The 26,131-nt window shown below is 35.6% G+C and overlaps 3 protein-coding genes and 1 pseudogene across 3 annotated transcripts; 1 reads left to right on the top strand and 3 right to left on the bottom strand.

Moving 5' to 3' along the window:
• Positions 1-13: 13 nt before the first annotated feature.
• On the bottom strand, positions 14-8,291 carry LOC132306687 (pentatricopeptide repeat-containing protein At1g53600, mitochondrial-like). The gene is made up of 9 exons (XM_059804195.1): positions 4,941-8,291; positions 4,766-4,855; positions 4,444-4,541; positions 4,090-4,164; positions 3,634-3,777; positions 2,931-3,026; positions 2,704-2,834; positions 1,619-1,845; positions 14-334 (listed from the first exon to the last, which is right to left on the bottom strand). Exon 1 carries the CDS (start codon positions 8,043-8,045, stop codon positions 5,895-5,897), a length of 2,151 nt encoding a protein of 716 aa, XP_059660178.1. The 5' UTR covers positions 8,046-8,291; the 3' UTR covers positions 14-334; positions 1,619-1,845; positions 2,704-2,834; positions 2,931-3,026; positions 3,634-3,777; positions 4,090-4,164; positions 4,444-4,541; positions 4,766-4,855; positions 4,941-5,894.
• A 1,655-nt stretch (positions 8,292-9,946) lies between these two features.
• LOC132309399 (C2 domain-containing protein At1g53590-like) lies at positions 9,947-16,871 on the top strand (annotated as a pseudogene).
• Positions 16,872-19,407: 2,536 nt separating this feature from the next.
• On the bottom strand, positions 19,408-22,268 carry LOC132309398 (pentatricopeptide repeat-containing protein At4g01400, mitochondrial-like). Its single transcript, XM_059807711.1, has 2 exons — positions 21,909-22,268; positions 19,408-19,932 (listed from the first exon to the last, which is right to left on the bottom strand). Exons 1-2 carry the CDS (start codon positions 22,266-22,268, stop codon positions 19,408-19,410), a joined length of 885 nt encoding a protein of 294 aa, XP_059663694.1.
• On the bottom strand, positions 21,045-23,706 carry LOC132306686 (pentatricopeptide repeat-containing protein At3g14580, mitochondrial-like). Its single transcript, XM_059804194.1, has one exon. The coding sequence runs from the start codon at positions 23,049-23,051 to the stop codon at positions 22,305-22,307; it is 747 nt and encodes a 248-aa protein (XP_059660177.1). The 5' UTR covers positions 23,052-23,706; the 3' UTR covers positions 21,045-22,304.
• Positions 23,707-26,131: the final 2,425 nt, after the last annotated feature.

The following is a 26,131-nucleotide window of genomic DNA, read 5'->3' as shown; positions in this document are numbered from 1 at the left end:
TGAATTACCTGGCTGTGGTGAAGCGAATTTCTCCATACAACAACCAGCATATTGGGCTGCCAAAAGTTGTGCACATACATTTCAAAAAACACTCCATAAAAGAATGTAGGTGCTATCTAAAGCTAATATAACAGAATCCTAAATGCTTAAGAAACACTGGTGCTACTGAAGCTTACAGAACTAGTTAACAAAAAGAGGAAAGAAGCTTACAAATAAGCAGGAGTGACCGACAGAATATAAAATCAAATACTGAGAAATTCGGAGACACGTGGGAATATATAAAGAACTTCACCTCAACGAGTGTCTGCTCAAATGCAAGGGCCAGAATCTTATCCTAATCAAGGATAAAAAAATAATACAATAACAACGAGAGAGAGAGAGAGAGAGAGAGAGAGAGAGAAAGTTAAGTGTGCATAAAACTCAAAGTTAAGGCCCTGTTTGGGTAGTGTGCTGTAGTGTGCTGTAGTGTTCCCTACAGTGCTACAGTATCCATTTTCAGAACACATGCTGTTTGGGCCCAACTTGTTGTGTTCTCAACAGTAGTGGAACACCAAGGAACAAATCTAATATTTGGCCCAAAAACTGGAACAATAATTTGGTGTTCTATGTTGTTCCAAGCCCATTTATTTTTACTGTAGCGAGATAATAATAAATTTTTCAGCCTCCCAATCGCCTTCATCCCCATTCTCGTTCTCAACTCTGAACTTGCCCTAATCGCCTCCATCTCTATTCTCGTTCTCAACTCTGAACTTGCCCTAATTTCAGATCAAAAAAAATTCCCTAATCGCTTCCCAGTGGCGATTTCACAGCAAATCATTTCAACCTCCTAATCGCCTCCATCTCTATTCTCGTTCTCAACTCTGAACTTGCCCTAATTTCAGATCAAAAAAAACTGTGAACTTGCTCTCTCTCTGTGCAAATGCAAATTACAAAATATACAAGCATCAGTTGCCCTCTCTCTCCCTCTCTGCAACTGCAAACTACAAAATCTACAAGAATGGGTTTCATTTCAGATTGTTCAAAACCCATATCTTTCGGTCAAGTGTCAGGTCCACCTTTCTTTGAGACATTCTTTTGAACATATATATACTGATTTACAATATTGTTTGACCAGAGATGCAAGAGGAGGGGCGGGTCTCGTATTTGATGTGAGCTTTGCTCTCACTCTGTTCCAGACCTGTTACGGTAGAGTCAATATTTAGTTTGAAGTACAGTTATGCAATAAGAGAGAGAGCTACCTTTTGTGTATGGGTTTTCGCTGTTCCACTGTGTTTGGGTTTGCTTGTGTGTATGGGTCTCAACTCTCAAGCTTGCCCCCTCTCTCTCTGCAACTGCTAACTTGTGTGTATGGGTTTTGTTTTAATTTTTTTTTCTTTCTAAATCAACTGATCAAGCTCTGTAATTCTTGTTTTGCAAACTAATGAAGCTCTGTAATTAATTTAATTTAATCATCCAAAAAAAAAATATTAATTTCTATTCCAAAATTCTCACTCCAAATTTTTGTTCCAAACATGTTTTGTTCCCATTTTAGAACATCACACTACAAAACACTTGTTCTGTTCTAGACTAGAGCAGTACACTACATCACACTACACTTCCCAAACGGGCCCTAACTTACCACCCATCCAGCAATCCCCGGAAGTTCTGTAACATCAAGCCCATGATTTATAATAGGTTTCCCAGTCATCTGAAAATATGGTGGCTCAACAAAGCATACTCGCAAACGGCCAAGGAAAGGCCAACAGCGAAGGAACTTCACCCCAACCAAGACTTGCAAGAGAGAAAGGAGGACATAAATCTCGAATAATTTTAATGTGGCATCCATGGATTTAAAACCATGCTCTTCTGTTCAGAAATCAAAAGCAAAAAATGATGGTTGCCATTCGGAATATTCAAACTAAACTCAAAATGCAGATATTGGAGTTAAGTCCCAAGAAGTGACGATGACAAGAATATATATGATGTCATTCTATTACATCCTCGTGTGACCCTATACATCAAAGATTCACACAAGATGTGACAAACCAAATTGAATGGGGCAGCCTGAAAAGGTTTCTTAGGGCTGATTAAATGTGGCTAATGGTTTGTGTTGTTGGCTCGATAATGCTGATAATAGAAATATACTCGAAATATGATGAATATTCCAAGTGAACTGCATCCTAACTCAAGATAAAGGGCAGAGTGGAGTGGCAGCATAAGGGAACTACTGACCCCTCGAGGCAACTTTCCGGTGATAAGTTTCAGAGTGTTGCTCTAATAACATGTTAGTGTTAGGTGGTTTCTGGTATATATGGTCATAAAAGCATACAAAGGCTGACTGTAAAAATTCACATTATTTACAAAGTGCTTCATATAGACTCTAAAAATTCACATTATTTAGCCTTATTCTCTATTTATTTTGAAAACAGTTTTATTTCAAAAGTTAGTGTAATTATTTTTCTAATAGTTTTATAAAATCTTAGATTACAATCCTCGATTCAATACTACGATCTTGATACTGCAGAAGCTCCATTGAGCCTACCTAGAATCCAGATCCTAACAACCATGCTTAACACTATATATAGCATTTTAATCATTTCAAAACAGTTTCAGCTTAATCATCATCACACTTTCAAATTCATCAAATTCTACCACAGATATAATTCAAATATAATAAAAAGGGCCTAGCAGCTGCAACAGATGAATATTGAGTTAATCACTTACCTTCCCTTCAATGTGCATGCCGTCAAATGTAATTTTGCCCACATCCCAAAACCCAATCTTTTCCTTAGTTTCACTGCAAGTATTGCACTTATGTCATCTGTAGAGTGAAAATTCATTCCCAACTCCAAAACCTACAGTTAATAAATTTCAACGAATCTTCTAAGCTAAGAAGTATAAAATTTGTAGCCACAAATAACACACACCACTCCTGAGACGAAATTACATACCAAGTGGTCATCATTGGTAGATTGACGAAGAGCCCTTATTTCTCTGAACATAGGTGGAGATCTACCTAAGTACAGAGTCTGAACCACAGCTTCCTTCTGAAAAGGGTTAACCAATAAAAAAATCAATATCTCAAGAGCAATCAATCAGACTACAAATGATAGCAAGAATTCAATACTAAAGGTTCATTCTTAGATATATATATATATATATACACACACACTAATGGGTATTAAACACAGATACTTCTAGAAGGAGAGATATCTGTATTGTATCAATATCAAATGCCAAAAATCCTCACACATCCTATATTCCTTCCCCTAATATATCTATTGTTTCAAAAAAAAAAATTTAATGCCAAAAGAGTAGCTCGTACTTTTGGAATAATTTAAAACAACATGTCTTAAACATTAAGATGCAGCATTCTAGACCTATAACATTATTGTATAATCGAGTTGAATTTGTATTAAACTCATGTGCATACAAAATGACCTTCAACTTTGGCATGTGAATTTTAAATAGGAAAAGAAGAGTCAATATCTGATAAATTCTTAAAAAATGACTTCTCAATATAATATCGATATATATCTTGACAAAAAAATTATGTTAGTTAGAGTATTTCAACCTTCCTAGAAGAAGGCACTTCAGGCCAACTAAATGTGATGAAGTGAATAGATAAAAAAATTTAGGCAGACAAATTCATACTGCGGTCCATGGTTTGTATTTCTGCAAGAACTAAGGTACAATTGGGAGGAGAATTTTCTGTGAAACAATCTGCTCCATACAAACAGGTCAAATCTTTTCAATTGCAAGGTTCAACCATCGAATTGTTTCGGTGTCAGAAAGTACCTGAAGAAAAATACAGAAGGGATAAATCATTAAGAACTTCTATATATAGGAGTTCATTTGTTTAGTTGAAAAGTTTTGAATTTTATAGATCTAAAAACAAGATAAACATATCTGTTTGGTTTGTCACTCAACAAACCGTTCTCAAGAACTCAATAAACAGTTTATGTTTTCAAAGAACTATAAAAGACAATTATCTAAAAACAAGATAAACATGGCTGTTTGGTTGTTGTTTAAGGTATATATATTTGCCTTCTTGTTTATGTAAAACCCCACTAAAGCAAGTGAGTGAAATGAAAAGGGAAGGAAAAGTACCCGTCTTTGATTAGCCTGTTTTCTTTCCTCGAATTGCAGTCCTCTCCGTAATCTCATCATATATCGATCATGTACCTCCAAAAACAAAACCAAAAAGTGTCAATTGAATAAGACATCACAAACACATCCACAACTTTCTTATTCAGTGACACGCCAGATAGACTCTGGCCAGGTGTGTCTATTTTCAAAGAGGGGTGCCATGTAAGCAGACGTCATGGCACATTTATCAACACCTTTCTTATGGGACATTTTCAGTTTCTTTACAAGACTAAATTTTAAGTCAAATTTCTAATTTAAGCAAATTAACTCTAGCTGCTTCAATTTTTTAAGTTGGAGGTAGAGTTCTATACTTACAAGGATGAGAGGCGCCATCTACGAACTTCCATCTTCAAATTCTTCTGTAACGCTTGGTTTCCTCTCTCAATTCTTTTCTCTCCATCTGAAATCACTCCCTATGCATGCAGACATGTAAAGGAAAAAATGAAAATCAATCTGATTCCTAATGCCTTAAGTTTCAGAATAAATTGGCAATTGTTTATGGAAGTGTTTCCTTGTTGCATGTTGATGGCATGAACAGATGAATCTTCAAACTGTACATCTAAGATTATCATAAAACTTAACTAAATAATGGTATAAACTACCAAAGAACAAACATGTCAAAACAATTAAACCATACCCCACCGCATCACAATTGCCCTAGAGAAATTTTGAGAACATATGTTGAAGGGTGAAAATCCAATAAAACCAAAGGCTGCATTCTGTTCACCTGAGATTTCCATCAGCAGAGCCTCTATCAACATCAAGAATAGATACTTCAAATTAATTCAGTTCGTTTTTCATTACAAACTTACAGCAGCATCTATGTGCAAGCTCTGAAATCACATCTTCACTCAAAAGCATCTTGAATTTCTATCTGTTTGTGTAAAGTATCAAAGGATCCAGTCAACATCCAAAAATACCGAATGGATAGATAGAGGAAGACAGAATGGGTTGAGAGACTGGAGCCAAAAGAGTGGAAGAGTCCGGGCAAGAGATGCCATGTCTCAAGTTCTCAGGTTTACATGGATAAAAAATTTTATAATTGGCCTTGTAAATGTGTAGAATGTCGAGCAAAAATAAGAACTCAAGAAACCACCCACTTCCCAAGGAATGAAGATACTTGTCACTGATTTGAGCATCCGATTTTAAGAAGTATGACAACCTGTAGAACTTTAAAGGTGCCAAAAATACTCTCTTTGGGTGAAAGTCCCCAAGGATGCCCACGGGTAAGTTATGATGAAACATCACAAGCTACTGCTGGACTTCACACCAAAAACAAGAGAGAGAAGGTTTCAGAAGTGGGAGTCTGATGCTGACCATGTCTCAAACATCACTTCAAGATTGAAGGTTTATGCCCCCTCTATTCTGTACTCTATTCACCTCAATGTTCACAAGGAGCTCTGCTCAGACACCCTCAAAAACCAGCTTTCCAAATAGTTCCATCAAAGCATGAACAACTAACAGCCTAGTTCTAATTCAACCTGCCATAGTTTAGGAGTAGTTGCAATGTGTGTTTCTTCTTTAAAGGTATACAATCTCCATTATCCCATTTACATCAGTCTTCTTCCAGTTCTGAGTTATCAGAAGATATAGCCTCCAAAAAATTTTTGATTCCAGACAAAAGGCCCAAAACCTGAAGATCAGCTCTCCTTAGTTCAGCCTTCCTTAGTTCAGCCTAAGAACAGGGAAACCTAGACAACCTACTACAGGAGAGCTTCCATTGATTTCTTATACTTCATTTACAGATTGGAAAGGCATGATAATAATCATTTTTGGTGACAGCACATTTGTCTCATTTCATCCATGATTATCCATAATGTACTTTTAATCTCCTCAAAGTTAATATGAGACTCATCTCCTGCAAGGAACAAATTAACCTGGTCCTTCACCATAATCCAACTGCATCCTGGTGCTTTTCTTATTCCTTTTGATTTCTTGGTTACTCTCACTCGTTCCTCATCTTTCCTCTTTCCTGCAAGTGAATATATGTTGGACAAGACCACATAAGCTGTTGCATTATTGGGCTCCAACTCAAAAAGGTGTTCAGCAGCAAGCTTTGCAAGATCAAGATGTAAATGGGTACTACTTGCACCAAGAAGAGCTCCCCAAACCCCAGAATGGGGCTTAGTTGGCATTGATTTGATCAAATTAATAGCTTCATCGAGTAACCCAGCTCGGCCAAGGAGATCCACCATACACGCATAGTGATCAGGCCCCGGTTCAGTCTCATATGAGGATTTCATAGATTTGAAGTAGTGCCATCCTTCATCTACTAGCCCAACATGGGTACACGCGGAAAGGACACCAAGGAAGGTAATTTGGTTAGGTTCCTGGCCTTTGTTCTGCATCTCATTAAACAACTTAAGTGCTTCTTTCCCAAGCCCATTTTGTGCAAACCCAGTAATCATTGAGTTAAAAGATATAACATTTGGGGCACTAACATTTATGAAGACCTTGTAAGCATCATCGACATTTCCGCATTTAGAATACATTGCAATCAGTGAATTTTGAATGGACAAATCAAATTCAGTATCCATTTTTACAACATGAGCATGGAGTTGCAGCCCTTGGTTTAATGTTGCCATACTTGCTGAAGCACTAAGCACACTGCTTAACGTAAGAGGATTAGGCCTGACTGCCGTCTGACGCATCTGAATGAACCAGCGGAGAGCCTCCTCATATTCTTCGTTATTCACAAAGCCTGAAATAACAGCGGTCCAAGCAATATCATCTTTCTCAGGCATGCTTTTAAACAACTCAATGGACTTTCCTGTCCAACCTTTGTTTGAGAATCCGGTAATCATGGTTGTCCAAGAAACTACATCTTTTTCCGGCATCTTGTTAAAAAGTTCATAAGCTTCTTCAATTTCGCCAGCTTGAACATAACCAGCAATTATGGAATTCCAAGAAACCACATCTTTTCTACACATCATATGAAAAATTCTAATAGCTGTATCTATACAATCAAACCTAGAATACATGTTCATCATAGAATTCCCTAAGAAGACGTCAAAGTTGAATCCCACAGGCAAAATCATCCCATGCATCTGAATTCCTTCTCGATATCTACCAAGGTTTCCACATGCTTCGAAAATTATGGTTAGTGTAGTAGAATTAATTCTTACAATACCTTCACGTCTCATTTGCAAGAACAATCCAAACCCATCTTCAAAACACCCCATCTTCAGATATCCATTAATCATTGCAGTCCAAGAAACCACATTTTGTTCCGGCATCCTATCAAACAATTCTTTTGCTTCCCCAATCCTTCCTACTTTGCAATACCCATCAACCATTGAGCTCCAAGAAACCACATCTTTCTGCACCATATTATCAAAAACCTGAACCGCCTTTTCTAATTTACCCATCTTCAAATACCCAGAAATCAATGCATTTGAACAAACAGGTTCACACAAAATTACTGGCGTCTTGGCAAACAATTCCTCAGCCTTGTTCAACATCCCTGCCTGAACAAAACCCGTGATCATTGCAGCATAAGAAACCGCATTTCTCTCAGGCATCCGCTGAAACAATTCACTAGCACCATCAATACCAGGGATGTTGCGTATATAAGCCGTGATCATCGCATTCCATGACGCAACACTTCTTTCGGGCATTTCGTCGAACACGTTTCGAGCTTTTTTGATTTGTCCATTCTCGGCATACGCAGTAAGCATTGCTGTCCAAGAGATGATATTTTTGTTGGGCATGCGATTGAAAATCGCCTCGGCTTCAATGATATTACCATTTCTTCCGTTTTTCGATATCTGGGAGTTGCAATAAACTTGAAATTTGCCGGATTTGATAATGGGTTTTGCGAGGCTTTGAGTGGTGGAAGTTGAATAAAGGGTCAGAAATAGAGTTTTGATACAAGAGCGGCGTATATAGACATGAATGTAAGTTCGTATCGCTAGCATGATTTACAGCAGTGTGTAGTGTCCATAGAGGAGAGTGAGAGTTGTTCTTTCTGTTCGAAATGCCACAATGAAATTAGACAATTATGAGTCTTGATTAAGATTAAGAGTTCAATCGTGATGAATGAATAATAACAAGAAGAAACAGTAAAAAACACAAATTATTGATATTTTATTAGTTATATATATATTCAGAAACTCATACATGTCCTTTGGACTTATACATCTTCTATTTTGCAAGGTGGGAAATAAGTATCACTAGAATCGGAAGATAGAAAATAAGTATACATCTTCTATTTTATTAGTTATATCATGTACTTTCTTATGGTAAAAAATTATGAGATAAAAAAATATAATAATAAATTAAAGATAATTTTTGTTTCACAAATTAATAAAAAAAAAAATTAATGTTAATTAATTGTTTTTTTGATATTATATTTACACTGTTCTCGTTACACAAGTTTTCTATATGCATTGAAGAAAAATTTGGAATTTAAATATTTTAGTTAAGTTTGGAAATAAAAAACTAATTGATAATTAAATTAAACTAAATAAAAAAAAAATGCACGCTTTACGATTTGATTCTTCACATTTTTTATTCATGATTTTCATGTATTATATATAATAAAAAATGACAATACTTAATTCCTCAAAGATTTACGACATACTCACTATTGATGTGAATCAATAATAAATGCACATGTGATCTTTAATTACCAAATCAAATATTCTAGATAATTATTCACTTACCAAATCGAAGATTATGATTTGATTAATTACCATATTTGATTTTGTAATTAAATATCACATGTCTATCTTATAAATCCTCACTAGTGAGGACTGTTCAATAAAAAATAAGTATATACAGATACATTATTTAGAAGGATTAACTGCAAAAAAATTCTCTCATAGTATACAAAATGTGCAATTAACTCCTGTTGTTTGAAAAACTCTCTTACTTTTTTCAATTTGTGCAAATAAGGACAAATCATAATTTTAGCAGTAAAATTACTAAATTAACCTTACTTCATCATTAACAAAAAAGAATAGAAAAAACAAAAGGTAAAATGTCAAAATTATTCTTAAATTCATCTATGATTTTCCTTCTTCGCCCTGAACTTAACAATACTCTATATAATTATACATATAATCTTTCTTATATATATGTACACTATATACAAGCACCCATCAGCTTTATTTTTTATTCCATAACCATAAATAAATCCAACTATTTATAAACAAGTTCACACAAATAAAAGATAGGGTAAAGAGCATTAAACCCTCTTGAACTATTGGTCATTTGCAAGAAATCCCCCTGAACTACAAAAACCCCCTCTGAACTGTGATTTTGTTGCAATTTACCCCCTTGAACTATTAATCATTTGCAAGAAACCCCCCGAACTATAAAAAATCCCATGAACTATGATTTTGTTGCAATTTACCCCCTTGAACTATTGGTCATTTGCAAGAAACCCCCCTGAACTATGATTTTGTTGCAATTTACTCTCCTGAACTATGATTTTGTTGCAATTTACCCCATGACATTAGCTTCTGGCACCGAAAATTTTGAAAGACCAGTTTACCCTTATAACACACTGCGTCGTTTTAACTTAAACACTTCTTACATTTTTTTTTTTCATGCTAAAAGATGCTTTTCACCCAATACAACCCAAAACAGAGAGCTAGAGAGAGAGAGAGAGAGAAGAGACCAAAGAAATTCGAGGTCAGTGGGATGCCTCAATCTCGGATGATGGCGGCTTGTGCACGAAAGACTCAGCTGTGATGAGAGCTCGGTTGACTCGGCCGTGAACTGTGGAGGCGACGACGAGCTCAAGGGGGCTCGGCGGTGAACTGTGGAAGGCTGTGTGCTCAAAACATGGATGGCGGTGTGTTAAGCTTTGGAGATGGCGGAATGGGCCGGCGAGCTTGAAATGGACGGTGGAATAGACCGGCAAGCAAGGTGAGCTGAACTACGGGCAAGACAGTGACGGCGATGGGCTGACGAAACAGTGCAGAGAAGTGCGATATATATGGTGGACGGATCTGGCGGGTGGTGTAACGGCTATGATGGAGCTATGACAGGAGACCCACTGATCTTAGCAACAAATTCCTCGGCTTCATCGTCCCTTTCAGTCAATCCATTCGCAAGGATGGGGTAAACAGCAAAAAAATATATAGTTCAGGGGGGTTTCTTGCACATACCCTAATAGTTCAGGGAGGTTTTTTTGCAACTTTTATAGTTTAGGGGGATTTCTTGCACATACCCCAATAATTTAGGGATTTTTTTTACAACTTTTATAATTCAGGGGGGTTTCTTGCACATACCCCAATAGTTCAGGGGGGTTTAATGCACTTTACCCTAAAAGATACTCATATAATTGATCTAAACTTCCTAATTTTGCTTTGATGTGGCCTCCTTTGAATATTCTAAGTAATTTTTTTTATCTAATTTTCACTGTATTTTTCAAAGATCATTTTTTTTATGATTTCTATCTATTTATACCGAAAATTTGTAACTAGTTCTTAATTTTTTCTCTTAATATATATATATTTTTTCCCTAGTTGGGTACTCACACATACATGCCTCCACGGAGACTCGAATCCCTGACCTCTCTTTGAGAAATAGGGGCTTGATACCGCTAGGCCAGTCTATTGATTTCTCTTAATATTTTTAAAGAAAGTGGAATTGGATTGCTGATTTTTTGGAGCAGGTCAAGTAACGTCTTCTTGGGTGTTTTGTTTAAGAGAGAGAGAGAAAAAAAAAAAAAAAAAAAATTAGAGAGGGATACTAATGACACAGATAAATTTTTGAGAGAGATATATTATAATTTCGTATAAAAGGAGAATTATAGAAATGGAAGGAAAATATATATAATTTATAGAATTATAAAAGAATATTTGCAAGAAATGTTATGTTTATATATATATATATATATATATATAAATAAACTATTTTAAAATTAAAAAATAATGTACAAATTCCAGAATCTCATTTGACAAACTAAATGAAATATAGTATCATAAAAAATATATATATAAAATAAAAAGGATGTCTTCTTGGTACAATACAGAGATATTTTAAAAAGAGAAAAAATACATTAGAGAGAGATTTTAATGAATAGGTCTTCAAGTACATCCAAACAAATCCATTCACTTTTCTAATATATACAAAATTGGCAGGGACATTCCTATTATACAAAAAAAAAATTATATAATAATATAATCAAGGGTAAAGTGCAAAAAAATCCCTCAACTATGTCTAAATTTGGAAATAACTTCCCTAAACTATGTTTTGTGCATAAAACCCCCTAAACTATCACAATTAGTTGCAAAATGACCCCATTGTCTTACCTATTTTTCATTAAATGACCATAATACCCTTTTTATTGATTTACACTTGATATATTTTTCTTGTTAAAATAAATTATGAAAAAATTCATACTAATTTGATGAAATATTCTCCATTAAATTTGTATAAGTTTGCCTTTAATTTTTTTAATTAAATATTTAAATAAACATCTTAAATAGAAAATTTTGAAACACTTTAAGTAATTTCTTAATTTCATGAATATATTGCATTAAAAAGAAGATATATATATATTTTTTACATAATTTATTAATTTTTCATGAATATTGTTTAAAAAAGTAGATATTTTTTTATACTAATTTTTTTTAAAGTGAGTATAATAAGTTTTATTATAATAAGTTAATCATTTTAGAAAATGATGGCTACAAAGTTATTTATTTATTTCCATTTTTATAATCAATTGATACTAATTATAGAATTATGGTAAATGGTATAATTAATATTTAAATAAGAGAAAATATAATAAAAAATAATTTAATAAGAAATGACAAATTTAATAACAAAGGGTAAAATAGTCTTTTGTGATGGCTTTGTCCTTAATTGCAACAAATCAATAGTTTAGGGGGGGCAATCTTTAGTTCTGGGGGGTTAGTTACAAAAAGTCAATAATTTAGGAGTTTTTTTTGCACTTTATCCTATATTCAAATATACAAATTTATACATATATATATATATTTTGCTTTTGTATGCTTTTATGACCATATATACCAGAAACCACCTAACACTAACATGTTATTAGAGCAACACTCTGAGACTTATCACCGGCAAGTTGCCTCGAGGGGTCAGTATGCAGTTCACTTGGAATATTCATCATATTTCGAGTATATTTCCATTATCAGCATTATCGAACCAACAACACAAACCATTAGCCACATTTCATCAGCCTTAAGAAATCTTTTCAGCCTGCCCCATTGAATTTGGTTGTCACATCTTGCGTGAATCTTTGATGTATAGAGTCACACGAGGATGTACTAAAATGACATCATATATATTCTTGTCATCGTCACTTCTTGGGACTTAACTCCAATATCTGCATTTTGAGTTTAGTTTGAATATTCCGAATGGCAATCATCATTTTCTGCTTTTGATTTCTGAACAGAAGAGCATGGTTTTAAATCCATGGATGCCACATTAAAATTACTCAAGATTTATGTCCTCCTTTCTTTCTTGCAGGTCTTGGTTAGGGTGAAGTTCCTTCGCTGTTGGCCTTTCCTTGGCCGTTTGTGAGTATGCTTTGTTGAGCCACCATATTTTCAGATGACTGTGAAACCTATTATAAATCACGGGCTTGATGTTACAGAACTTCCAGGGATTGCTTGATGGTAAGTTAACTTTGTGCTTTATGCACACTTAACTTTTTTTCTCTGTCTCTCTCTCATTGTTATTATTTTTATTATTATTTTTTTATCCTTGATTAGGATAAGATACTGGCCCTTGCATTTGAGCAGACACTCGTTGAGGTGAAGTTCTTTATATATTCCCACGTGTCTCCGAATTTCTCAGTATTTGATTTTATATTCTGTCGGTCACTCCTGCTTATTTGTAAGCTCCTTTTCTCTTTTTGTTAAGTAGTTCTGTAAGCTTCAATAGCACCAGTGTTTCTTTAGCGTTTAGGATTCTGTTATATTAGCTTTAGATAGCACCTACATTCTTTTATGGAGTGTTTTTTGAAATGTATGTGCACAACTTTTGGCAACCCAATATGTTGGTTGTTGATATGGAGAAATTCGCTTCGCCACAACCAGGTAATTCATGACGCAGAAATTATTTTTCGGACTATGCAGTTGTGATAACAGGAACTGGGCTTTATTGATTTCTGATAAGGTAAAATGTTCCAAGCAATGAATTTAAATTTATATTAGTACCACTTTAAAAGAATTTGTGGATAAATTCAGGCCAATTAATGTAGAACAACTTTAGGAAACCTGGAATATTTCTGTTTCAATAGGGGACTTAGGTTATTTGAAAGCTTGTATGTTTAGTGTTTTGAAGGTTGTAAGAAAGTTGAAGAGCTTGCAGATGCAAAAAAATATAGTTGAAATTGGCTTTTGGGAAGGTAATACATTGATGGAATACAGTTAATAGGGGTTGAAAATTCTGGACAACTACTTTAGTGTTTTGGAATTGAACAAAGACCAAACAGTAGGGAAATAATTAGGGTAATAAGGGTTTGTTATGCAAGGTTTTGGAGATGAACAGGGGATGTTTGGGGACGTGAACCAGTGAAATCACCTTAAATATATATATATATATATATATATATATATATATATATATAACTATACCAGCAGCATATTATAACTAAATTAACATAAAATAAGACTAGATTTGATGCTAACCTTTTTATTGCAACATACAAAGTATGCTTCATGTGAAATTCTCTATTTGCCCCTTTTCGTATTAGCAAGCTTGCTTTGCATCAATTATTTGTTTAAAGGAAATCTTCAGTTTCTCCTTCCTTTAATTTGTAAGAGACAATATCCTAGAGGATAAACACCATCAAGATGCAATCAAGATAATGAAGCATATACTTGTCAAGAAAATATTTTGAAACGGTTGAAGCATTGGAGATAAAACTAGAGGAAATTGACTGAAATAGCTTGGACATGTGCAGCAAAGCCAATAATTGTTTCGATGGGAAAGAGTGACATGCCCCATATCAATGGTAATGTTGGAGTATGGGGGGAACAAAATTGAGATATGTTGAAATATAAAGAAAGAGATGATTGTGTGTGACCCAATTGAAATTGTAGTCTTTAGAGCATAATGGCGAAACATGATCATTTAACCGACCCAAATAGTTGAGATAAGATTTTGTTGACTTGTGGAGGGCTGTGGGCTAAATATGGCATCTTTGTTAAAGAGCTAGTTTTTCTTTTAGTTTTGATATTACTTTGTGAGGGTCATGCCTATAAAGGTGGTCATTTCAAAGGAAAATATATTTTTGTCCCAAAATACAACTTTTTAGATTAGTATTCTTGATACTGAATGCAGTGAATAGCATTTGCTGTAGATTGTAAGTGAAAATTTGAACTTCTAGTAGAAGAGCTTCATTTGAAACATAGAATTGCTTTGCAATATTGAAAAAAACACACGGTTTTTGTTATTGGTTGCTCATCTTCTTTTCTTGGACATTTGTTATGTTACTTGCTGTTTGTGTGCTATATGGGTGGATTTTGTCCCTAGCAATCTCATCCATCTGCAATTAAGCAAATAATTATGCGTGCTTCTTCTTAGGATTAAAATGTATGTTGTTTTGTATCTAGTTAATTTTTTGAAATTCTTGCATTTCATTTTTAATTCTTTTTTTGAATTTTTCTAAATGTTAAAATTATATTGATTCTTTGTGTCAGAAAATTGGTTCTCTATGGATGAGAAGAAGCCTATTGCCTATGGCATAATAGAAGTTGTTGAAGGAGCCGACATGAAGCCATCAAATTCGAATGGTTAGTTTGAGCTACATTACCCATCTTTCAAAAACATTGCAAATTTTCAAATTCTATGGACACTAACTGGAGTTGTTTTCCAGGATTGGCTGATCCATATCTAAAAGGGAAACTTGGCCCTTGCAGGTTCAGGACTCAAACACGGAAGAAAACATTGACTCCAAAATGGCATGAAGAATTCAAGATCCCCATTTTTTCATGGGACTCACCTAATGTGCTTACCATTGAAGTTCGTGACAAAGACCGTTTTGTGGATGATGTCCTCGGGTCTGTTTCTAAACCCCGTTATAATAGCAATGGTCACTTCAATTTATGTAGTGTTATGCAATAAAGAACTTGATTTTGTTAACTTAGTATATATATATATTTTTCCCATTTTACTTTTCCCCTTCATGTTTGTTCACATTTGCAAACTATTCACAAGTTTACAACTTTACATGGTTTCAGTTCTCCAGATCCTCTTAAAATTAACTAGGAAACTTGGAAATAATAAAAGGTGACAGTTAGATTTGTGTGTGTTTCTCATCTTTTCCATTTATGGAATAATCCGTATAACTGTGGGAAGTTCTTGTGAAAAGTATCATGTCCTTAAAATTGTCAATTTGTAGAGTTACTCGATGTATATATATATATATATATATATTTCTATAGTTTTTCATTTTAGATATTGCTGGTTGACAAATATAGTAAGCATACAGAATTTTGATCTATCGCATGCTATGATTATTTGATTGAGTTGCAGATTGCATTTTAATGTCTGAGTTGTGGTTAGTTGATATTTAAGGTCGGCATATGTCCATGCTTTCTACATATTCTATTTGCTAGATTTTCTGTCAAGCTTATCTTCGGTTTCTTAAATAACGTACCATTTTTCGCATTATTTGCAGAGATTATTCCATAAACTTCTGTGATTTTAAGGATGGCCAGAGACATGACATGTGGTTGTCTCTTCAGAACATAAAAATGGGGAGACTGTATCTTGCAATAACTGTAGTCGAAGGCAACGGAAAGGTATTTATATATATATTTTTTGTTTTCCCTCCCTATAGTTTAGTGAACTAGAACAGAGAACATAAGGTTGCCACAACATTCTATGAGATAGCATTTTGTTTCCCATGGTATTTGAAGGGACATATCTATTTCATGGTTTGGAGTCCGCAACATGAACGAAAACAGGAAAAACTTATTTTATGTAATCCTAAAAACCATACTCTAGTTAGAAGAAATGAAATGTATCTAGAACATGATGGACTTGGTTAATAGGAACAATGCAATGCAAAGAGTTTTGATTTAATAAGCATGGCATGGTTCATACAGGCAGATCATCTGTGTGACAATGAAACACCAAACGACGAATCTAGAAGAAATTTCTTCACAAGCGAAGCTGCTCAGAGAGATTCCTGCTCATCTGGATCACCGGAATGTCCAAAAGTGACAGATATATTTGAACCAATTGACATTGATGGGCAACAAGAGACTGGGATTTGGGTCCATCAGCCAGGGAGTGAAGTTACACAAATTTGGGAGCCTAGAAAAAGGAAGAGTAGGCTTCTTGATACTAAAATCCATGGGTAGGATAGTAGTCCAATTGAAAGTTTTAGGTCAACTGGATCTGGACCCAATCAGAATGAAAGCGGCAGCAGCAATGATGAAAGTTTGGAGACTAATAAAGGGCGTCGGATGAACTCAGTTCGGAAGGGCATGCATAGAATCTGTGCAGCATTTCACAGGAGTCACAAAAAGGAAGACAAACTGAGTAGCGTTGTAGAGCCGGTTCCAACACCGGTTCCATCTCCAGTTCCATCTCCGATTCCATCCCACAGAAGTCACAGAAAGCAGGATAAATCGAGTGGCATTGTAGAGCCGGTTTCATCATCTCTGGTTCCATCTCTAGTGTCATTTCCACATGCTGACATTAAAGCGATCAATGAGAAGGAGATTGGACCAGTTCCATCTCCACATGTTGACATTAAGACGAACAATACAAAGGAGATTGGTGCGAAGGACACCACATAGGGCAACCTTTCTGGACCATCTTCTGTTGATGTTCTAAAAGCAGAAGGAATACGTAGTCTTAAGGAAAGTGTCCTGGAGAACCCAAGCAAGGGGCATGTGAAAGATATAGCAAAGAGCATTCTGAAGCATTTGGAAAATCTGCTCGTGGCATAAAAAATGAATTTGTCCTAGTGGGTCAAGAATATCTCAAGTTGATTCAGGATCACCTGTGTCATAGAGGCACTTCTGTTAGATCTGTCCCTTCTTACAAGAAATCTCTGTCATCATCAATTTATACCCCTAGAATTCAAGTGATTCCACTTGTCTCTAGTCCTAAAACTAGTTGTAGTAATGATTCATTTAAATCCAAGGAACATGCTCAAATGATACCTTGTGACCCTGCAGTTAATATTGAGGACACATCAAAGAAATTGCTCTGAAGGAAATGGAGAGAGATTGGTCAAGTCGACATCGTATCCCAAGAATTCTGTGGAGAATGCAGGAGGTAAAAGATAGTTTTTTTTTATTTTTTTATTTTTTTTTATTTTTATTATTATTATTATTATAATTTTTCTTTAAAAGAAATTTTTGCAGAAAATCAACTGTTAGTGGTTTTACACCATAAGTTTTCCACGTGGTGATGATTTTGAGTATAATTCATATCAATGTAAATGTAATCTTGAGAAGTGTCTGTTGGGGGAGAAATCCACGTGGTCCGATACGACACCGTTTTCCTGCAAAGAAGAGAGTAGAAGATCGATAAATCTTGACGGCACCGGTGTAGTGCTTGCCAAGAGCTCTCCGACGATCACGTCAGTCACTGGAAGTCTAAAGAAAGGCAGGGATTTAATAATCATTTTTTGTCGTCCCTTTTTTGACTGGTAAGATCTCATTCTTATAGTCGCTCTCCCCAGTTCATTTGCGGGATCAGAGGAGATCTGCTTGTGCGAGATCAGAGGAGATCCGTTTGTTGCCAGATTTGTCGGGGATATGATTTACCCCTTTGACATCCTCAAATTGTGCCAAGGTTAACCTTAGCCTGTTGAACCATGTCATATTTCATTATCCTTGATAATGAAATATTATCATTCTTATCCAATGGAAATATCATCGTACGAAAGTCGAAAGGGTCTGGTGGCTGGTCAACACTTAGTTGCCACTATCGTTAGGTCAAGGTAGGTTAGATTTATTTTTCCCTATCAGTTGCTTCCTATTCCCAAGTTTACTCGTCTAGCTTTGGGAATGTGAAATTTTATTTTTTATTATTATTTTTTATTTTACCTTTGCACTGTTCCCTCAGGAATAGTGCCGCGGGTACTGTTCACTTAAACAGTTTTTTTTTTTTTTGGCACTGTTCCCTCGGGAATAGTGCCGCGGGCACTGTTCACTTGAACAATATTTTTTATTTTTTGGTACCCTTGGAAACTCTTCCCTTGGGTACTCTTCCCGTGTTCCCAATGGTAGAATTAATACAAATACCAAATCAAGGTTCTGTTTTGGAAGGGCATGGATTCAAAACCATGGTCAATGACTCTTAGTGATGTAAAACTGGATTTTTCTTTTGAAAATCCAACATACTAGTTGTAAACTTTATGGGTTTCAGTCAGCCCATCCCTTTGGCAAGGGAATAAATTTTACAAGTTTCACTCAGCTTATCACTCCTTTAATAAGGGAACAAGCTTCACTCAGCTCGTCCCTTTAGTAAGAGAATTAGGTTTTACGAGCTTCACTCAGCTCGTCCCTTTAGTAAGGGAATTATGTTTTACGAGCTTCACTTAGCTCGTCCCTTTAGTAAGGGAATTAGGTTTTTTTGTTAGCTTTCTGTAGAGCATTAATTACCACATAGGTAAGTAACTGAAAACGTAATATTTTATTGCGTAAAAAATGAGGGTCATCCATCTCATTGGTGATGGTGACTTTATTGGAAAACAAAATAACACCTGAGGGAGCTACCCTCCATTTAAAATAACGAACTAAGATGCTCCTAGTCTTTATTTTGAATGACTTGATAAGGCTAATTCCAGCTGTGAGACAATTGTTAGTCGATATACTTATCTGAGTCCTTCTCACGATATGTCTTATCACTTTGGCTGAAGAATGATCTCTTATAGTTGGTAACCTTTTCATCCCTGGCGAGAGGGGCTGACTTCTTCTTGTCCTTTCCTTCCTTTCCCTTCCGTGCATTCATAGCGTCTTCAGCGTTCATGTGTTTCTACGCTTTGATTAACAACTTTGCCATGCTGGTGGGAGGTTCTTTTGATAAAGAGAACAAGAATCTAGAGGTTTGGAGTCCTCCTATGAAAGCGGTGAAAACCACCGTGTCGTCCACATCTTCTACCTGCAACATCTCTGTATTTAATCGGGTGATGTATTCCCGGATCGATTCTCCCTTCTGTTGCTTCACGGTAAGCAGGTAGGTGGCCGGCCTCCTATGCCTCTGACCTGCAATGAAGTGGCTCACAAATTGCTTACTCAGTTCTTTAAAGGTGTTGATGGTTCCTGGCTTCAGCTTGTTGAACCAAACTCTTGCTGATCCCTTAAGTGTAGTGGGAAAAGCTCAGCACATGATTTCATTTGGCACGGCGGGTAAATGCATAAGAGCTTGAAAGGTCTCCAGGTGATCGAGGGGATTTTTGGTCCCATTGAAGCTTTCGAATGAGGGCATCTTGAACTTGCTAGGCAGAGGGTATTTCATAAAGGCAGGGCTGAATGGCAAGTTGGTCCTCTGCAGTGGGTCATCTATGGCCGCAAAACTTTTCCCTTTTATAGCCTGTATTACATCTTCCATTTTCACCTTGAGATCCTTGATCTGTAGGTCGAAATAGGTAACTTTCTCTGTCTTTTCCTTAACACAGAAGGTTATGCCTGTTTGAGGCTGGGGATTCCGCGGAGGCGAGGAAGGAGGTTCTCTGTGTTGGTTTCTGACTTGGCTTTGTTCTGCCTCGAACTTGTGAGGAGGATCATTTTCTCGGTCCTCCTCGTGTTCTCCCCCATCATTCAGATTGGGAGGATATGGGTCGGACAATTCTTGTTGAGGTGGTGGTCCTGCTGGGATAAGATGTTGCAGGATCTCTGAATTTTGCTGGATCAACTAGTCTATACCCTAATTCAGAGTTTGGACCTGTAGTTTTAATGCTGCAAGCCGTTCCTGGTCATTCGGGACGTCTGGGTGTTCACTTGACCCTTCTCTTTGACGAGATCCCTGCAACGATGTTTCTTTTTCAATTACCATACTGGACCGCAAGTGCATAAACCCAACCGAGTAATTTATTGATTTAAGGAAATCGTCGTTTCCCACAAACGGCACCAACTGTTGGGGGAGAAATCCACGCGGTCCGATACGACACCATTTTCCAGCAAAAAAGAAAGTAGAAGATCGATGAATCTTGACGGCACCGGTGTGGTGCCTGCTAAGAGCTCTCCAATGATTAAGTCAGTTACCGGAGGTCTAAAAGAAAGGCAGGGATTTAATAATCGTTTTTTGTTGTCCCTTTATTGACTAGTAGGATCTCATTCTTATAATCACTCTCCCTCAGTTCATTTGCGGGATCAGAGGAGGTCAGCTTGTGCAAGATCAGAGGAGATCCGTTTGTTGCCAGATTTGTCGAGGATATAATTTACCCCTTTGACTTCCTCAAATTGTGCCAAGGTTATCCTTACCCTGTTGAACCACGTCATCTTTCATTATCCTTGATAATAAAATATTATCATTCTTATCCAATGAAAATGTCATCGTTCAAAAGTCGAAGAGATCTGGCTGCTGGTCAACACTTAGTTACCTCTATCGTTAGGTCAAGGTAGGTTATGTTTATTTTTCCCTATCAATGTCAAACGGCTCTTTTTGTAAATGTTTGTTGTAATCTTGAAACTTTTCAGGCATTTATCAATAGAAAGGATTTGGATTATTTCCACATTTATCTTTTGTAATAGATTAATCTCAGCAATGCAGTGGTAGGTTGCTGATAAGACAGAAGAAGATAGATGAGAATCTGTTATGTTAGAACAATTCCTCCAATTGAAGGTAGTAAAATTTTTTGTTTCTTATCAATAATCAGGACTCAGATGGTAGAATAAAACATGAAGCCTTCATCTTTTATATCCTATGAAATAATTTTGATTCAATTAGCACCTACATTATTAACATTTTGTTGATACAGCAGAATATTTGTTACAGAGCCCACAATTCATTCAAACTTAATGAAAACATTGTGAAGCTCAAATAATTGTAACATAGATGAGTGTTGGCCACATTCTTGAGATAGAGAGCTCTCAAACTCCTTTCTATATAAGTCCCTCTCATGTCCATTCATCTAGAACCGTACTGCCCTGAACATAACAAAAGCATAGTTCGTTCATCTGATATCCAACAAGCTAATTGATTAAATGGATGTTGTATTGAAGTCTCTCCTACTGATTCTTTAGATGAAATATGTAGACTCCCTCAAAGCAAAGACATAACTTGAAGAAGCATTCTTTGACTAGCCCTCGTGCAGATTGCAGCCCTTCTTGGGAGTAAAAGATCAAATTATTCTGTTTCCATGTGATACAGCCTGCAGGCACCTCAGTTTTAGATGTGGTTGATGCATATATTGTGCCAAAATTGAAGCAAGCTAGACGATGTTTATAGAGGAGAGCAAAAGAAATTTTGTAGCCTGTAGATACTTGGCACATCTTTGCAAGCATTCTCCAGACTAGGGCATCACTGGACTCCTTCTGCAAGTTTGATGGAAACGGCTCAGTCAAATCAAGTAAAAGTTGTGATGGTGTCTTGTTCATTGCCTCTGATATATAGTTAAGTCAAACAAATTCTGTGTGTCTTCTGGTTTTGTAAATTGATCAAAGGGTGAGTTCAATGTTTTTCCATATATTGTGCTTCCCAATTATGTCATGGACCACAGCATAGTTCGACGATTAGATGTTTCAAATAGGCCAGTTCCCAACATATTTTTCATAAGAAATACTGTTACAACTGCTCTTCTTTGAGAACACGCACTGAACAATCTACCTCCACATTCCCATCTTGGGTACAAAACCATGCCACACCAGTTGCTTCAGTACCCAATCAACATCTTCCAGTAGATTTCGCTTACACAGCCCATGTATCATCAACTTGTAAGACTCAAAACTAGGACTAACACTTTGAGAAAACATTCGACCGATGAATTCCTTTGCCTTGACGAACTTCTTGGTACCAAGCAAACCATACAAGACCTCCTGATAAGTTCCTGGATTTGGGTTACACCTTTTAAGCCTCATTTTATCCAAAAGCTTAATGCCCTCTTTCACTCTCCCTTGTTTCCTAAGTCCCGAAATCAATTTGTTAAATGTGATTGTATCTGGTTCTATACCCTCCCTCTCCATCCTCTCAAACAACCCAAATGCTTCTTCAATCCGACCATGGCCACATAGCCCATGCATTAGCGTTGAGTATGTTCTCTCATTTGGCCTACAACCCTATTTAGGAAATTCATTGAGCAAGCAGAATGCAGTATTTAGATCCCCACATTCACACAACCCTTTAATGATGATATTCAAACAACAAGCATCAATCTCGACGCCCAATTGAGAAGCACCCATATAAACTTCATGAATAATATCAAATTGCTTCGAGTTTAGAAGCAAATTCAACATGAAATTAAAAGTTTTCACCATAGGCCAATAGTTATAGTTGGGCATATCGAAAAGGGTCTCGGTTGCTCTGTTTATACGACCTGCAACATTGCCATAGATTTTGATCACATTATACAAAAAATCATCAGAAAGTCTGCAACTTTTTTCGGTTTTGATTCTTTTCATGACATCCTCAATGCCATCAAAGTTCTTGGCCAGTGCAAGCTTGCTGATCAGTGTAGAGTAAAGAGCTTCGTTGGGTTTATAGTCCTTGCGCTTTGAGAGTTGGTTCAATACAGTGATCACTGAGTTGGGGTCTTTTAGGGTTTGGAAGATCTTCAAAACCTCATTTGGAGACAACCAGTCTTTGTGGTTGAGTATGTTGAGATTATCAGAATCTAGATGTGACCTAGTTGAAGAAAACGAAGAAGAATGGACTGATCGGATTCGAGTTGGGTAAGCCAATGAAGATCGAAACATTGGTTGGTGAATTTTGGTACTACGACCAACAGTCGAACTTGAATTCATCCAATGTTTGACAATGAAAAACAGGGTCACTGTATCACTAGCTTTCCTAAGAATGCGAGACATTTCTCTCGTACATGAGACAACACAAGGCTCTTTTTTTTCTTTTTTAAATAAGAAATTGAAATGAACATATATTGTGTAAATAAATTAGGATAGGAACATTCAGATCGATAGCTCCAATGGAGTTCCCAGAAGGAGATGGTGTTGGGACAGAACCCTTAATGGAAAGCTTCTCAACTCGCTTGGCTATTTTGTTCCTAAGTTTTTCCAAATCTGCAATTTCACTTGCAATTATGAAACCCTAAAATATGAATTTGCATAAAAAAAAACTACAGAAAGACCCCAAAAAAAAAAAATTAAATAAAACTACTCTTAATAAAAAAATCAAAACTAATAGATACATATATAGAAAGAGATAGAGAACCTTGATTTTTTGCTCCAAATTGAGGTATATAGCCGTTTGAAATTCGAAGAAATTATGGCTCCAAATGGTTGTTTGTCGTGTCCAAACCAGAAAGAGAACTTGAATAGAGAGGCGTACCAAAGAGATAACTCGAATAGGGAGACTATATCGAATCTACAACATCATCTTGTCCGCATCTTCTTCGTCTAAAAAGAGAGAGCAAGAGAGAAAGATAGGGCTTCGACGAGAGAGAGAGAGAGCAGAGATAGAAGCTAGGACTTAGACGAGAGAGAGAGAGCAGAGTTGTGTAGAGGAGGCTAGGTCTTGGACGCATGATATATATACTTATTGACAAAAACTACATCGTTTTATAAGGTCACATTAGTCACAGTACATTTATAGTTCCTAAAGACTAATTTTGAAAAAAATTATTTAGGCCTAATAATAGGGTCTAGGGACAGTTTTTGTACTGTCCCTAAAAGTCTGTCACCAATAACCTTTTTTCTTATAATGACAGCCTTTCTAAGGACCAGAGCTTTCTCCATATCTGCATCGGAGACGCTTGAATAAAAAATCATGTTCTCACTCTTGTAATTTGGTTTCTGGTTATTGTTAATCAAATATGATATTTTTTCTAATTTTGAATAGAGTTGAGTTATTTTTAGTTAGGGTTTAACTTTTTTTTTTTTTTGGATAAGGTAACTTGTTTTGATTTTTTTTTTTTGGATAAGTTAACTTGTTTTGATTTTGATTATTGTGAATCAAATGAGTTGTTAATCTGTTTATTGTTGTTGTTCTGAATTGTGAAGTGTTGAGTTAGGGTTTAACTTGTTTTGATTTAGATTATTGTTAATCAAATATGAGTTTATCTGATTATTGTTGTTGTTTTGAATTGTTAAGTGCATGTTGAGCTAGGTTAGTTTTTTATTATTTGTTATTGTTAATCAAATATGAGTTAATATGATTATTGTTGTTATTATTCTGAATTGTTAAATGTTGAGATAGGGTTTCATTTGTCTTGATTTTGATTATTGTTAATCAAATATGATTTAGGTTTAACTTGTCGATCTCCTATTTGTTGGATGGAGGTTGGAAAGAACAGATTTTTGGGTCCTGAGTTCATTAAGGATACCTCTGAGAAGATTGTTCTTGTTATAGATCGCATGCGCACTGCCCAGAGTAGGCAAAAGAGTTATGCCGATCATTGTACTCGTGCATTGGAGTTTCAGGTTGGAGATCAGGTTATACTCAAAGTGTCTCCTATGAAGGGAGTAATGCGCTTTGGGAAGAAAGAAAAATTGTCACCGCGGTTTGTCGGTCCCTTCATGATTATAGATCAAGTTGGAGCTGTAACTTGTCAGTTATCATTTTCGGATCATTTGGATCGTGTGCGTAATGTGTTTCATGTTTCTATGTTATGGAAATTTCTGCAAGATGAGGATCGTTATCAGCATCTCGATGTTGGTGAGATTGAGTTGCAGCCAGATACAACCTATATGGAGCCACCGTGTCGTATTGTCGACCATCGAGATCAGATTCTTTGCAATAAGGTTATACCTTTAGTGCGTGTCCAGTGGAGTCACCATAATGAGGTTGAATCTACTTGGGAACGGGAGGATGTCATTCGTTTGTAGTTTCTTGAAATAATGGAAGAAGGTAAGTGCAAATTCTAATGATAGAATTCCTTTTGTTATGAGGGAAGAATGTAATACCCCTAATTTTAAAAGGATAGTCTCAGTATTTATTTTATGGTTTTATTGCGTTTTTAAATTCATTATTTGATTATTTGCCTATTTGTTTAATTGTTTAATTGAATTATTTGTTTTCATTTAAATTGTATGCATATGTGGAAATTGAACTAATTGTTTTATTTGAATAAATTGGTTAATTAAAAAATGTGATTATATGATGTGTGCTATCTGTTTTATGTGCTAAGTGTTTAGTTGTAATTAAATATTTAAATTAAATTTTTATTTTATTTTAAGGAGTTGGGCTTGGATAGTAGTAATGGACCAACTGTTTGGGTCACATGGATTACTTGAATAGGAGATTAAATTGGTACAGTTAATACTCATGGATGGTTATACATATATATATGGGTATATATGTATATAAGGTTAGTTTAATTATTAATTATTATTAATGGTTAAATTAGCATCATTATTCAGTATATATGTATTATATAGTTTTTGGGTTATATATATATATATATATATATATATATATATATATATATATATATATATATATATATGAAATCACGTTGGGGGATAGCAGACTTATATATATATATATATATATTTATTTATTTATTTTATATTATATTATATTTTCTTTTTCTTTTTCGTCTCCTCATATAATTAGAATTAAGTTTTTTTTTATAAGCCTATATATATATATATATATATATATATATATATATATATGTCTACCAAAGAACCCTATTCACGTAACAGTGGAGGCAGAAAGAAAGAACAGAGAGTTGTGAGAGAATGGAGAGAGAAGGACGAGAGAGATTGGCCAAGAACCAAGGCTGAACCAAGGAGAGGCTATTGAAGCTTGCTTATGGGTTGAACCAAGGGCACCAGAGGAGTTGAGAACAATCAAGGATTGCCGAAAAATCTAGGAAGACAACATTGGGATTTTAATCCGAAATCTCAAAGGCAAGTTCTTTCTCTTACTCCTTTCCTTAGACTTGTGTTATATGCATGCCTAGGTAATCTCCAGGATTTAATCAGAT

The sequence above is a fragment of the Cornus florida genome, unplaced genomic scaffold (genome assembly GCF_030987335.1).
Source record: "Cornus florida cultivar Cherokee Brave unplaced genomic scaffold, ASM3098733v1 CherokeeBrave_3.0.0_Hap2_Chr05, whole genome shotgun sequence".
Lineage (NCBI taxonomy): Eukaryota > Viridiplantae > Streptophyta > Magnoliopsida > Cornales > Cornaceae > Cornus > Cornus florida.
Note: the sequence above shows the minus strand (reverse complement) of the source record. Positions and strands in the feature narration are given on the sequence as shown.

Bases quoted from the DNA above. Each gene is read 5' to 3' on its own strand.
- LOC132306687 (XM_059804195.1), bottom strand. From the start codon at position 8,045: ATGCTAGCGATACGAACTTACATTCATGTCTATATACGCCGCTCTTGT.
- LOC132309398 (XM_059807711.1), bottom strand. From the start codon at position 22,268: ATGCATGGGCTATGTGGCCATGGTCGGATTGAAGAAGCATTTGGGTTG. The intron at 19,933-21,908 runs GTACTGAAGCAA...TAGTTGATCCAG, and splicing joins TACTGGAAGATGTTGATTGG to CAAAATTCAGAGATCCTGCA.
- LOC132306686 (XM_059804194.1), bottom strand. From the start codon at position 23,051: ATGTCTCGCATTCTTAGGAAAGCTAGTGATACAGTGACCCTGTTTTTC.